At 39.4% G+C, this 12,656-nt stretch overlaps 1 protein-coding gene across 2 annotated transcripts in view; it reads left to right on the forward strand.

The window, feature by feature from the left end:
- TOX (thymocyte selection associated high mobility group box) overlaps window positions 1-12,656 on the forward strand; it is a 300,152-nt gene that overhangs the window by 269,244 nt on the left and 18,252 nt on the right. For both annotated transcript variants that reach the window (XM_080801776.1, XM_080801775.1), the window contains one exon: window positions 9,055-9,135. In XM_080801776.1, the coding sequence (XP_080657902.1) occupies window positions 9,055-9,135 (81 nt within the window). The remainder of the gene's footprint in view (window positions 1-9,054; window positions 9,136-12,656) is intronic.

Consider the following 12,656-nt stretch of genomic DNA (forward strand, 5'->3'; position numbering starts at 1 on the left):
CGCACCTGGCTTCAATACTATAAACTCTTTTGCTTGGTGAGATGAAATTTCCCAGAGGAGGCGTTCAGAAAGTGATTTCTCTCCCTAGGGGTTACGCGCAACAAATCCCATTCATCAGAGGACATCCGTTTTTCCCCTCTGAGGACTCAGCCCTCCCCTCTACCCAAGACTCAGCAGCTAAGCTGGGCGTGTTGTGCCAAGGCTCAAACGTGCTCTTTTAGCTTCTACTTTTCCAACAGTTTTCTTCCACAAAACATCAGTAGCCTGTGCTATCATTCGTCTGACTCCTCTTCTCTAGCTCCCTGACCCCAGATACCTTTTCCTAATTATTTCCCACATTCACTAGAGGAACTCGTGTGGTTTTAAGACCAGTGGTTTAAAAGGGGGAGGTGTACAAAGGCCTTCCTTAGCCTAGGATCGGTCCTTCACGTTACTGACGTTAAAAGTCAGTATCTACACCCATGTCTCCAGTGGAAAAGAATAATATTCATATGATGAAAATCGGGTAGTTCCTCAAGGCAGCAAATATAAAGCGGCAGGTTGTTCCTACTAATTCTATTATAATAAGGCCGTTTATTTTTATTACAGCAGAGAGCAAACATTAAGATAATATTCTGCATTCTTTTTGCGTGACCATATCACGGATTTACAGACCCAAAGAATATGAGATTCACTATTCTCAACTGTCATGTTAAAAAGGGAAATCACTCCCATTCTCCATTCTGCCTTTCAAAGTGGGCCCGACCCTTTCTAATGCAGAGAGGATCATAGTTACGATGTAACATTTAAGGATTTCTAATGGTATAGGCCTGATGACAAACGTTTTTCTCTTTCTCTTGTGCATTTTATTTCCAATTTAGTAACTCGTATTGAGTCTACCTTTAGGTTCTCCTTTAACGGAAATAGTCAGAGTTTGGGGGAAGAATTTGTTTTACAAACGAAGGATGAAATTCTGTTAACAGTTGGCCTGTAGAGTTCACTGGATATTACAAAGCAGTTTCATGATCAGAATCCAGGTGTTAAAAAGTTATGCCAAGATTGTTTGGGGAAATACTTAATAAACATAACCATCTTTTTCTCTTACTAAAAAAATGATATTTTAAAAAATGGAACACCATTACCAAAGCGAGGTTATGGGAGCAGGGTGAGCTGCTCTAAAGTGGCTTGTCCCCATTTTATGCTTCTTTGATGTAGCAGGGGTTCAGCCTAGCTCATCGTTCCCTCTTACAAGATGATCTTGCTTACTAAAGGCAGTGAGGCCGAAGAGTACACAAACAAGTATGGTCCGTTACACGCAGAGGATGCAAGCCCATCCTGAGAACAAGCAGAGAGAGGATCAAATGAATGAAATCAGACACTGAGCTTACAAAAGGGAGCTTACTGCATCCGATGGGCCACAGCTCTGCTGCTCCGTGGCAGTGTTTCTCCCACAGTCTGCAAGAATCACCAGCAAAGCGAACATGCCCGCCTAGAATGCACATTTGGGCATCAAAAGAATTTTAGCAAAATATTCCAAAGTGTTATGATGGTGTATTACCACCTGTTCTTTCCCTTTATGTTGACTCGTTGTGCCAACATAATACAGTATCTCTATTTGGAACTTAAATTAATTGTATTTTACCCTCCTTTAATATTCAAATTTGGGAATACACCTCCTGCTATGTATTTTTAACCGAATGTTGCTCCAGATTAGAGGCAGACCATTAAACTCCAAAATTTAAGCGTGTTACAAGAGCCCCACATGATGTCACGGGCATTGTGTAGGCAGCTGGCTCAGGCAGAAGCTAGGATTTCACGTGCCACGATTGTTCAAAAAATCCTGTTGTCATAATAACCCCCAATTATGAACAGCTACAAACATAAACACAAACCGGGGGAAATGGACGAAATTATCGATGATTTATTAGGGGCTCCGAAAATTACAATATTTAGGGAAAAACAGCCATTAGTGAGATTACAATTGAATGTTTTCTTGACAACCAGAGGCCACATAACTAATAGTGCTGCTGTATGTTTATGTCACATGCTTCCTCATTGTGGAGGATAGGCGGGAATGAGAAGCCACTGCAGAAGGGCAAAGCTTTATTTTCAGGAACCATGGTGAGGGAGCAACTGTACGTACTTGGGTTTCTGTGAAGAATCTCTCAAAGAAGAAAAATCAGAAGGAGGCTGATTTTTCTTTCGAAGGGGTAAAAATCCTCCAGGAACACAAAACCTCCCTTAGAAGCCATTCCTTACCAAAGCCGCTGAACGAACTTCGCCTATCAGAGACCCCCCCACCCCCATTTTAATACTTTGGAAGATGGTGCTGAATCTGGAAGGGAAGGAGGATTGTGTTTGGGATTTCCAACCAGAGGTTTTAAATGCTAATGAATCGTAAGACAATGGAGAGCCCATTGCAGAAGCATACTAAGTCATTCCGAGGGCACCAGATGGAGAAAGGGAAATGAAACATAAGTATTGCTGTGATGTTGGTCTTTGCTCCTTATCTTTCACTGACTGGAACCTACAGAGAGTGGAAAATAATAACTTAACAATATCACGCCCTTCATATCATGTTTGGAGTTTCAGCAACCCTCAGCATCTTTTTTTATGAGGTTTCAGCTAAATTTCTTGTCTATCCCCGTTATTTCTGAATTCTCTGATTCTGGTCACCGAAGTATAAGATCTGGGTCCACAGTGACAATAGAGAACAAATCTAGCCATACTAAATTAAAGAGTCCGTCCAGCTTTGAAGCCGAAGGGATTGGTCCAAGGAACTAGAAAAGGGTTCTTGGGTCCTTTTTAGCCACGGAAAGGCAGCTCTTAAGTGGAAAAGGAAAGTCACCTTAAATCAGAACCAGATGTAAATTACTAAATGAACCTTAAGTTCCTAATTGGAGACACAGTCGGGCTGTAATACATTTAGCAAATTACAAACAAAATGTTCTTGTTTACATTACATTAAATGGCTTTAAAGCTTCAGCCAAAGAGCTAAATAAACATGCTGTTATGCTAAAAATGGAGTGGAAGGCCTGTTTGGGGTTTGAGTATATTCAGGAGAAACCGCAGCCCACGGTGCCCGGGAAGTATATTTTTGTAAATGTTGGTCCTGTCGTGCATGGAAGAGGAGAGTAGATTTACCTCCAGATCGAGCCTAATGAGCAGATCTCACTTGCAGGGAAACTGTTTGAATACTGTAACATATGCCTTCTTTCAGGATGCATAATTCATATCCAAGGATATTAGCCATAGCAGTTCAGCTCAATAGCAACACCTCATTATTTTATCCCTCAGTATTTATTCCTATGTTTGACGCCTCATGAAATTACTGTTAATGTGTTTATATAAGGGCAGATCTGACACAAGTGGCAAGAATGTAATTTCCTACTCATTCTTTCCTGCTGCTGTGTCCTCTTCCCTTGGTAGAAGTGGCAAGTGTAAATAGTTAATTTGCTTCAATTATGAGCCTGTCCTGCTAAATTAGAAGCAGCAGGGATATGAAGAGCCAGAATTATACTTATGAGGCAGCTGACAAATCCTCTGAGCCCACAGAATCAAATCATTTACTCCTCATTGGTGCTCAAACACCCACCGGAGAGGTGCTGCCGCGGTTTTTCCCCCCTTATCTTCCGAGCAAATTTGGATTTGACGTCAACAATACTCAAGGTTAACTGAAACCCTGCTGCACTGTAACATTCACACATGTGTTTATCTTAGCTGTTTCCTTATAAACAGTACGCGTGATTCCCTTTTTTTTTTTTTTCCCACCCCAACCGGGAGTAAAAAATGTGAAACAATTGTTCATGTTTAAACTGTAGGATATAAGACAAGTTGAATTCGTAAAGTTGTGCAACTGAGCAATTAATTTTAATAATTTTCTTAGAGAAAAGGGTGAGCCTCTTTTAGTTCTAAAATTCAAGTACAGATGTGTCCATAGTTGTGGGCACGATGGGATTACTGCCTGAAGGCGTAAACCCAGGTGGGGCGCGTGCAGAAATAGCCTATGCTCATATACAGTGGAAGTAGACATTTCCTTGGAGTTTCCATGACACTGATGGAGAGAGAATTTGAAGAAGATACTCCTTCAAGCCGGTTGTCCTTTATGTATTACTGGTGGAAGTATTTGAAGAGGGTGGGTTGTATATCTGTATATCGATTGCTTTATTTCCATTGGTGTGCATTTTACGTAGAAGACGCAATTCAGAATTTTATCCTGCGCGCTCATCCTAATACCCACAGAAGGAGAAATCTAGCCCTGGAGACTCCACACTCAATCGCACGTATTTCCTGGGCACGTACTACGTACCAAGCACAGCTCTGTTGGCTGGGACTTCATCCGTGGACAGTGCTGGTGGGTGTCGGAGAGACTCATCAAGGGGAGTTCTCCCGCCGCTAGGAGGAGCCATCGAGTCGAGTGGGTGGATCTAGGATACCAGGTCAATTTGGTTCACCGCATGGTTAGGTTATGTTCTTTGCAGGATATTGGGTAAAATGAGTATCCATGCTATTCTGTGTTTTCTTATCTGTAAAATGAGAGTACTGATACCACTGCAACCTTCTTGTTGAAAGAATTAAAGACTATAATAGACATAGACAAACGCAAAAAAATGCACGCAACAGAGGGATGTTTTTAACGCCTTTTTTGATTCTATAACTTCAGTTCCTCACATCACAGCAGGCACTCAATATATTGTTAAGTGTGGTTGTATGACCTCAACACATATTTTGTAGCCGTGTTTTCAGACAAAGAGCTTGCCTACCCTTCCATAAGCAGGTCATTCCGTTACAGTGTCAATCATTTAGGGGGATCAGATGGTCAGCAAAAGAATAGATAGTAAGATTTTTGTCCCATCGTAAAATATTTTCAGTCCTCTGAATACCACTTTATAAATGTCTTTGAGTTCCAGAATGCCTAAGAAAACGCTGAGCAAGTTACACATGATGGAAATTTAACCACATTTAAGTACTAAGTTCTATATAAAATACAGATGCACTTGCTCTAGCTGTCCTAAATAATAACAGCATTGAAAGAAGCTGCAAACGTTAATTTCTAAAGGATACAGCAGGGAATTGTGATTAAATTATTATTTCTTATACATAACTACTTCTAAGCATTTTCTATAAATATGAACTTGTAGTGGGGACCAAAAAATAAAACCTTACATTTGAAAGTCAACCAAAAGGAAAAATGCCTTTTACGTTTTTTTATAGTGTTTGAATAGAATACAGAGTTGGAAGAATTATACATTTTTTTTCTTATTATTACTGCAATGGCTTGGTGGAAATAAACTACAACTATAGAGATTAACCAAGGGCCAGAGCAGAAAAGAAGGAAGGAAGAAGGAATTAAATGGTATTTATAAGATTTTCCTTTTTTGTACAAGTCAAATGGATTGTTTGTTTGGGGTAGAAAAGGAAACCGACAGATTAGAATTTTTTTTCTATTTGAGTTTATCACATTCATTGATATTGAACTGCTGATTTTAATTAGGGATTAACAGCCTACAAAAACATGTGTCCGTGCTGGTATTTAGTGCATTTCCAAAATGATTCAGTGAATCACTAGATTATATGAACAGGCTTTGGATTCTCTAGAATTGCTATTTGATGTCTATCTAGGTATGTTTTAGATTAGTCATTATATATGTTTTAGTTTAACCAATAAGATGCAGTCCTTAGATAGGATATGGTAGCTTTCTTAGAATAACAAACCGCAGCATATAACTAAGTTAAGACAGGATGAATTCAAAAGTGTTTGGATGAGCTGGGGAAAATGATAAATGATGTATTATGATTTTTAAATCCTCATCTGGCCAACTTTGCACTTTATTTCAAACAGCTGTAGACCATTTGGAAGCCATTTTGTAGTTCAGCCAAGTACTAATATTTACTGTATGAACCACATATCTTTAAAATATTTGTCTTTCCCTGAGAGAGAGAGAGACCGTTTCTTTCCCAAACTTAACTTTGACATAAATCAGACCCATCCTTCCCAGTTAGAAGGTTTGATCATTGCAAGATTGTTCCTAGCCAAACACCGTCCACATCGTCTTCGGTTTCTGCAAGTAAGAGACTTTGTCCATCCATGAATAGAGGCTTTGAAACATTTTTGAGGAACTCTTTGCTGATGAATTTTAAATAACTGTTCTAAAGTCAGGGTTTCGCACTTCACTTCAGTGTGGAATTCTTGCATGGTTGTATCACTCTCTCATACATTTGAGTGCTCTCTTCGGACATAGCCATCAACTGCGGAATTCAGAAAGCATCCACATACAATTTTAGACGGTAGCATGAGAAAGACATACCAGGGTGTATAATACTGGAGCCATTAGGTAGTTCTCAAAGGTGAAGGTTCTAAATTACCATCAGGGAAACCACCTCAGATTTTAATTTCACTCTGGGCTACTCCCCGTTAACCGCAATTACAGAAATATACCTCCTGAAATGACCACCCTTCGACTCCTCCTTCTGAACATCTACAGCTATGCAGGAAAGAGCGGACCCATCAATCCACGTAATATGACATGATGAGTTTACTCTTTTCTAAAGTGGTATGTAGGCACTTTTGTGATGATCCCCCATAGCCAATCATCAATAGGCAATAGGGAGCCATTTCTAGAAAACAGGACACTCTGAATGCTAGTCAGGTATCCTGTAACAACATCGATCCCAGAGTGAAACCAGGGGGCACATATCCAGCCCGAAACATATTGAGTTAGCCACCTTTCTCCAGTGGTTGTTAATCAACAAATTTCAGGAAAGTTAACACTTTGCCTGATGTTAACTCCTGGGAGCCCAGCAGAGGCACAGCTCTGTAGTAACACTGTTGCTGTTCCAGTGGAAACCAAAGGCAAGAAAGATGGCAGATGCTCTAATCAGACCATCTGACAACACCATTTTATCTACGGCTACCTAGAAAATGATGCTTCAGTCAATGCTATAGACCAAAGACTGTTATATTTGCCTTTGGAAGTTAAAGGAGTAGTGTATTAATAAAAACATGTTAGAACTGAGTATACAAATAGGTATTACCATTGAAGATATATTTACCAAATATTTGCTGCCAAGTCCTGAGTAGCATCTCTGCGTGTGGGGGGAGAAGACCCTCTCAAAGACAGTTTTTAAGGTATTAAAAGTAAATATAAACATTGTCAGCTTAAGATCATTAATTCCAAATCATGTCTTGGAGAAGAGGTTGAAGGGAAACTGTAAACTACAATCTGTTTCTCAAGGAAAAAAAAGATAAAATCAATAAAAAGCAGGAGAGCTCTGCGTTTCCAACTGTGGCTGAACCAAAGCATATACTCTACACACAGACCATACTATTCAAAGGCATTTGTTGTAGGCTGGCATTTATTTGTTTTCTGAAAAAAGAATCTGAATTTGACTTCCAATGATTAGCTCAGTGAGTTCAGAATGCTCTTGTACTCGAACCAAGGAATTTACTGGCTTTTTACTAACAAATTTCTTTTAAGTTTCTTTGGCTTTATATTTAGTAAAGATAAGACAATGGCTATATGATAATCTTGCATGAATTCTTAATTGTCTTATGACAATTATGGTGATTGCCTTTTATTTTACCAAAACGTAGAAGTCTAGGCTGAGGACCTCCCAACAGGAAAACAATTAGCACATTCATTTCATAGGGTCTTTTATAATTTTGTTGACAAGGTTAGTCATTTGTTTACCTTAAGTGAAATGTTCTGCTTTAATTAATATATTCATGAGTAAATAACATTTCTCGCATCTTGAATTTCGCAGTTGGAGACCAGGCTCAGCAAACCACCTTTGGCGTTAGAAACCATAAATTGACCTCTGCTGCCGACTTGGGCAGATATTTGGTCTTTAGACATCATTTATATTTAACGACTCTGACTAATTCTAAAGCCAGTTTTCAATACTGATCTGTGTCTGTTTTGGAGCTCAGTGTTACAAAATATTAGCCAAGCCTCATTCCCTGCTATAAAATTCAAGATGTGGGGAATTTAAAATAGGTCTATTGATGAAAATACATTTCCATTTACACAGTAGATGGTGAAAAATATTTTACTCTTTAGGACTGATTTCAAAAGATTGCCAAAAACAGACTCGAAAGCCTTGAAAGAATCAACGTAATGGCAGCCGACAACCATGTGTGTTCACTTTGCTAATCTTTCATTTTCGACTCTAATGACTCCTTTCTGTTTAACTTAGCAATGTGACCTTTAACATACCAGCAAGTCATTTTTCAGTACTTTTGCTCCATTTAGGATGATTTTACTTTTATTTTCAAGATGATTCCCTCTGAAAGATGAAAAGCTTCTGTAAAATGAAATTCATTTCAGAACATCTGTACCTCTTCACAATGAGGTGTCCACAGATCCATGTCATTCAGTGTCTTCGTTGGAAAGGGCATGACCAGAGCAGGCTACCCGGCATGGCACGCATGCCGTCCTCAGCCACTCAGCATCCTCATTCCACTCCCCAAATGTGTCTTTGACCGCCATAGCCGATTCCTGAGCCTTTGAAAATGGAACTTCAAGGCTCAAAAGGTTAAAATAGTGATGAACCTGCAAACTTTGTAACTGTTCCCTTTGATTTACTTTTCGCACGTAATTGGTCATCTTTGAATTCTGTCCTTGTTTTTATATTTAGCATGGACCATATATACCAAGATTGTAATGCACTGTAGGATTATCTGCCCATTATATAAATATGAATGGCTTCTTTACCCGCTTGTGGTTTCCCTGGGAACCTTCCTCAATAGTATCTTTCTAAGCCAACTACCTCCACTCTCAAAGTAACCCAGATAAATCCTTTCATATGCTTAATGTAAATGGAAAATTTTACTATTGTTCATCATCTTCTTATCTAGTCTATTGCCGTACCTCTTAGAAATCTGTTTCCGTAAGAAAACATAATCTTTGGGGAGATATATATTATTATATGATATAATTGCTCGTGTGTGTGTGTGTGTGTGTGTGTGTGTGTGTGAGTGTGCATGCACATGGACAATTATCACTGTACATTGTACTTCTCTGGAAACAAAAGCAGATGCACTTTCTAATCTAAGATTCTTTGTTGTTGTTATAGGTCTATAAAAAGAAAACCGAGGCTGCAAAGAAGGAGTACCTGAAGCAACTAGCAGCATACAGAGCCAGCCTTGTATCCAAGGTAACATGCAACTGTGCGGTGCCAGGATGAAGTGAGGGCATCTTATCGGAGCCTATGATGGTCATTTAAAAGCATAAAAGATCATTTTAGCATTAGCACTATCTTCTTTGTTGAAAAAGAAAAAAGTAAATCCTAAACAAAGCTATATGCTGTGGAAATATTGGTTCATACGTGAGGTCCAGAGTGGCATCCTTTGGGGCCTTCTGTGAAACATCGTCCACCTGTGGATGATTGGTTTTGTGGGTTAGTACAGCACATTCTTAATCCTGAGCCCACCTTGTATTTCTCCATACCCCCCCTTAAATCGCCCCCTGCCCCCTACCCCATCCCATTGGCCATTAGCTGAGGAGAAGCCAACGGACTGAAATTCAAGCCTCGTTATGGCGGTTTTAGGATGTAAGCCTGCTCCCATCCCCCCCGCCAAAATCACGGCATTTCATTTGAAGTGAAAACACCACTTAAAAATATCTTATGCTTCAGAATATCTTAAACACTAGTTCTTTCTGTGATAAATGCTCAAGAGTTGACTCTCTTTGGTCTCAGATTATTAAAGATATAGTTCCCTTTATAGATTGCTCAGAGAGGTGACCTCAGAGAGACAGAGCTGAATCTGTAAGTACTTGACAGGATGTCCTATCAAGTCCAAATTGGACTATTCCTGGCTGTGAGTGGCTTTGGGCTCTGGACTTCATTCCATTCACCCACAAAAGCTGTTTCTTCTTTCATCCACAAATATCCATTCCCCTTCCTACAACCTTAAAGTAATTCTATAAATAAGTTTTCTGTCAGGGAAAATATACACTGAATATATTGATGCAGAAAAAAAAGAACACAAAATACAAATGCATGAGAAATCTCATTTCATTATTGGTCTAATGAAACTTTATGTTCTACTTCTAAGTAAGACTTGGTGGGGAAACTTACTATTTATTGTTTAACCTTAGAATTTCCAGCTCTCCTGTACTATCTCACTAAGGATCTCACTTTCTGGTTTATCTCACTCCTTTGGAAAATATTTTTATTTTCTGCTGATACCATCTCCCATTTCGGTATATTTACAGAATTCACAGAATGTGTGTGAAATTTTAACCAAAAAATGAGGTATAAAATATTAGATCCAACAGCAAAACAGACAAACAAACCAAAAAAGAGTTACAAATGATTAGATCCATCCAGCCATTGGGCTAAATAGCCAAGTTGATATCATTTAAATTAATATGCCCCAAATATAAGGAGATTTTTTAAAAAAATAAGTTCTCTGTGGTGAGGGCTGTGAAGTGTGTAAACCTGGCAATTCACAGACATGTATGCCTGGGGCTAATAATACATTATATGTTAATAAAAAGTTTTTAAAAAACAAGGTAGAAAAAAAATAAGTTCTTGTTTCATCTAAGGTAAGTTTCTTTTTGAGCATTTTAAACAGAAGTCTAGTCAGAACTTCTATTTTTCTATAGGAGAAAATCAATACTTAAAGTCCAATCCCAATACAAAGCTCTGTGGTTAGTGTTATGCAGATTGCCAGAATGTTATAATACTGACTAAGCCTTTACTTTCAAAACAAGTGTCCTCAGATTTGCTCTTCACTGCAACTTTTCCTACTGTTCATTCTCAGAGTTGCAACCCTCAGTATACGGCAATTTATATAAATGCTGCGAATTGCCATTTCTACATTTAAAAAACCAAGCACTTTTTTTAAAGCTTACTCTGGCTTTTTTTTTTTTTTTCCTCTTTGGCAGTAGGAATTTTGCTGGAACTGTTGAATGTCTATTTATGTACAACTATCTATTGTGTGTATACAAATTGAAGGAAAATTACCAATACCCTCTCCAGGTTAGAAAAGCGGCCCTGTGATGTTTTGCGCGAGTGGATATTTGCAGTATAAACTTTCAGGCACGTACAGAACATTTACCCACCTACCTTCCCATTGTACACGGACACTTACATAAAAATCCATTTCTTTTCCATTTTAAATAGTGACAAGGAAAATAATAGCCATTCATATTCACACATACACTTCTTCAATGTTGTAGGTTTTTTTGTGTATTATAAATTATTTTCCTGTTCTGAAAGATCTAAAGGTACAATCCTAAAATGCGACATGATAATAATAGTTACAATTCTAGGTAACCACAGTGCACCAGCCAAGCTCTGTTTTCCCCCCATTCACTCATTCATATATTCATTTGGCAAATTTCCCTGAGCATGTGGGTTGTGCTGAGCACTGTGCCAGGCTCAGAGGACGCCATGGAGAATAGGCAGATATCTTCCCTAGAGAACAGGAGATATGCCCCCTGGAATTTAAGAAGCTTTCTCTTTTGTCAGGGAGACCAAGAGTGAAAACATAAACTAATAAATGACCAAGAGCTTTGAGAATCTAAGCATTCCAAAGGAAATAAAGGACGGATCTGATAGGGTGGTCTGCAAGAGTCCTCTTTGAAGAGGTGACTTCATTCAAGGCTGAGAGCCAAAGGAAGACAAGGAGCTTACAAGACCCAGAGGGAGCCTAGGGAAGAGCCAACCAGGCCACAGTCAGCAAGTGAGAAGCCTCTGGAGACAGAAATGTCTCCCTGAAGTCAGAGGTCAACGTGGCTGGCTGAGTGAGGAGAAGGAACAGGTTTGAGGTGAAGCTGGGAAGATGGCCAGGTTCCAATCACCAAGACCTTGCAGGACATTGAAAGGAGCTGGACTTTAGTACAGAGGGAAGCCACTGAATGGGTTTCGTAGAGGATGGATACTCGGATTTATATTTTTGTTTTATTTTGTTTATTTGTGAGAGAGAGAGCAGGGGAAGGAGCAGAGGGGAAGAGAGAGGGACAATCAGACCCCACGCTGAGCACAGAGCCCGATGAGGGACTCGATCTCACAACCCTGAGACCATGGGCTGAACGGAAACCAAGAGTCAGTTGCTCAACTGACTGAGGCACTCAGGTGCCCCGGATTTATACTTTTTAAAAGATCACTTTATTTAAAAAAAAAAAAAACAAAAACACTCTATGTGAATGAGTTCGCTCCATCCCCACACCTTATCCCACAAAGTAAGCTTGATTATAAACATTCCTCTCAGGAGGAAAAATACCATATAGGTAACAAGTGCCCAAGCCCAGAGTTGACCTACAGCATCCTCCATCCCTGTGCTGGGCCTTGCTGTCATGGGTCCTGTTAACAGTGTGCTCGACCTGCTTCCTTAAAACACCTCCTGACCCACAAGTCTTGTAAAGCATTGACATTCTCACTTCATTATTGTCAATGAGATATTGCATTAAGTAAAGCACTGTGTCTCTTTTCCTAACTTTCCATGGGCAAATTTTATTTATTCCTCCAGGGCTAAATATTTTGGTACTATTCTCTCTGCAATGCATTCACTTCACCAAATAGGGCTTTGTTTCCCTAGACCAATAGCTCTTCCCCTCACTAACTGGCAGCCACGTCAAGGCTGCAACTTCTTGTTGCTTCCATTCTGGGCCGTTGAAGACTCTAATCTAAAATTAGCCGCTTCGAACGGAACCTAATCAAAAATAGGA

Source organism: Martes martes, assembly GCF_963455335.1.
Source record: "Martes martes genome assembly, chromosome: 4".
In the NCBI taxonomy this organism is placed as follows: domain Eukaryota; kingdom Metazoa; phylum Chordata; class Mammalia; order Carnivora; family Mustelidae; genus Martes; species Martes martes.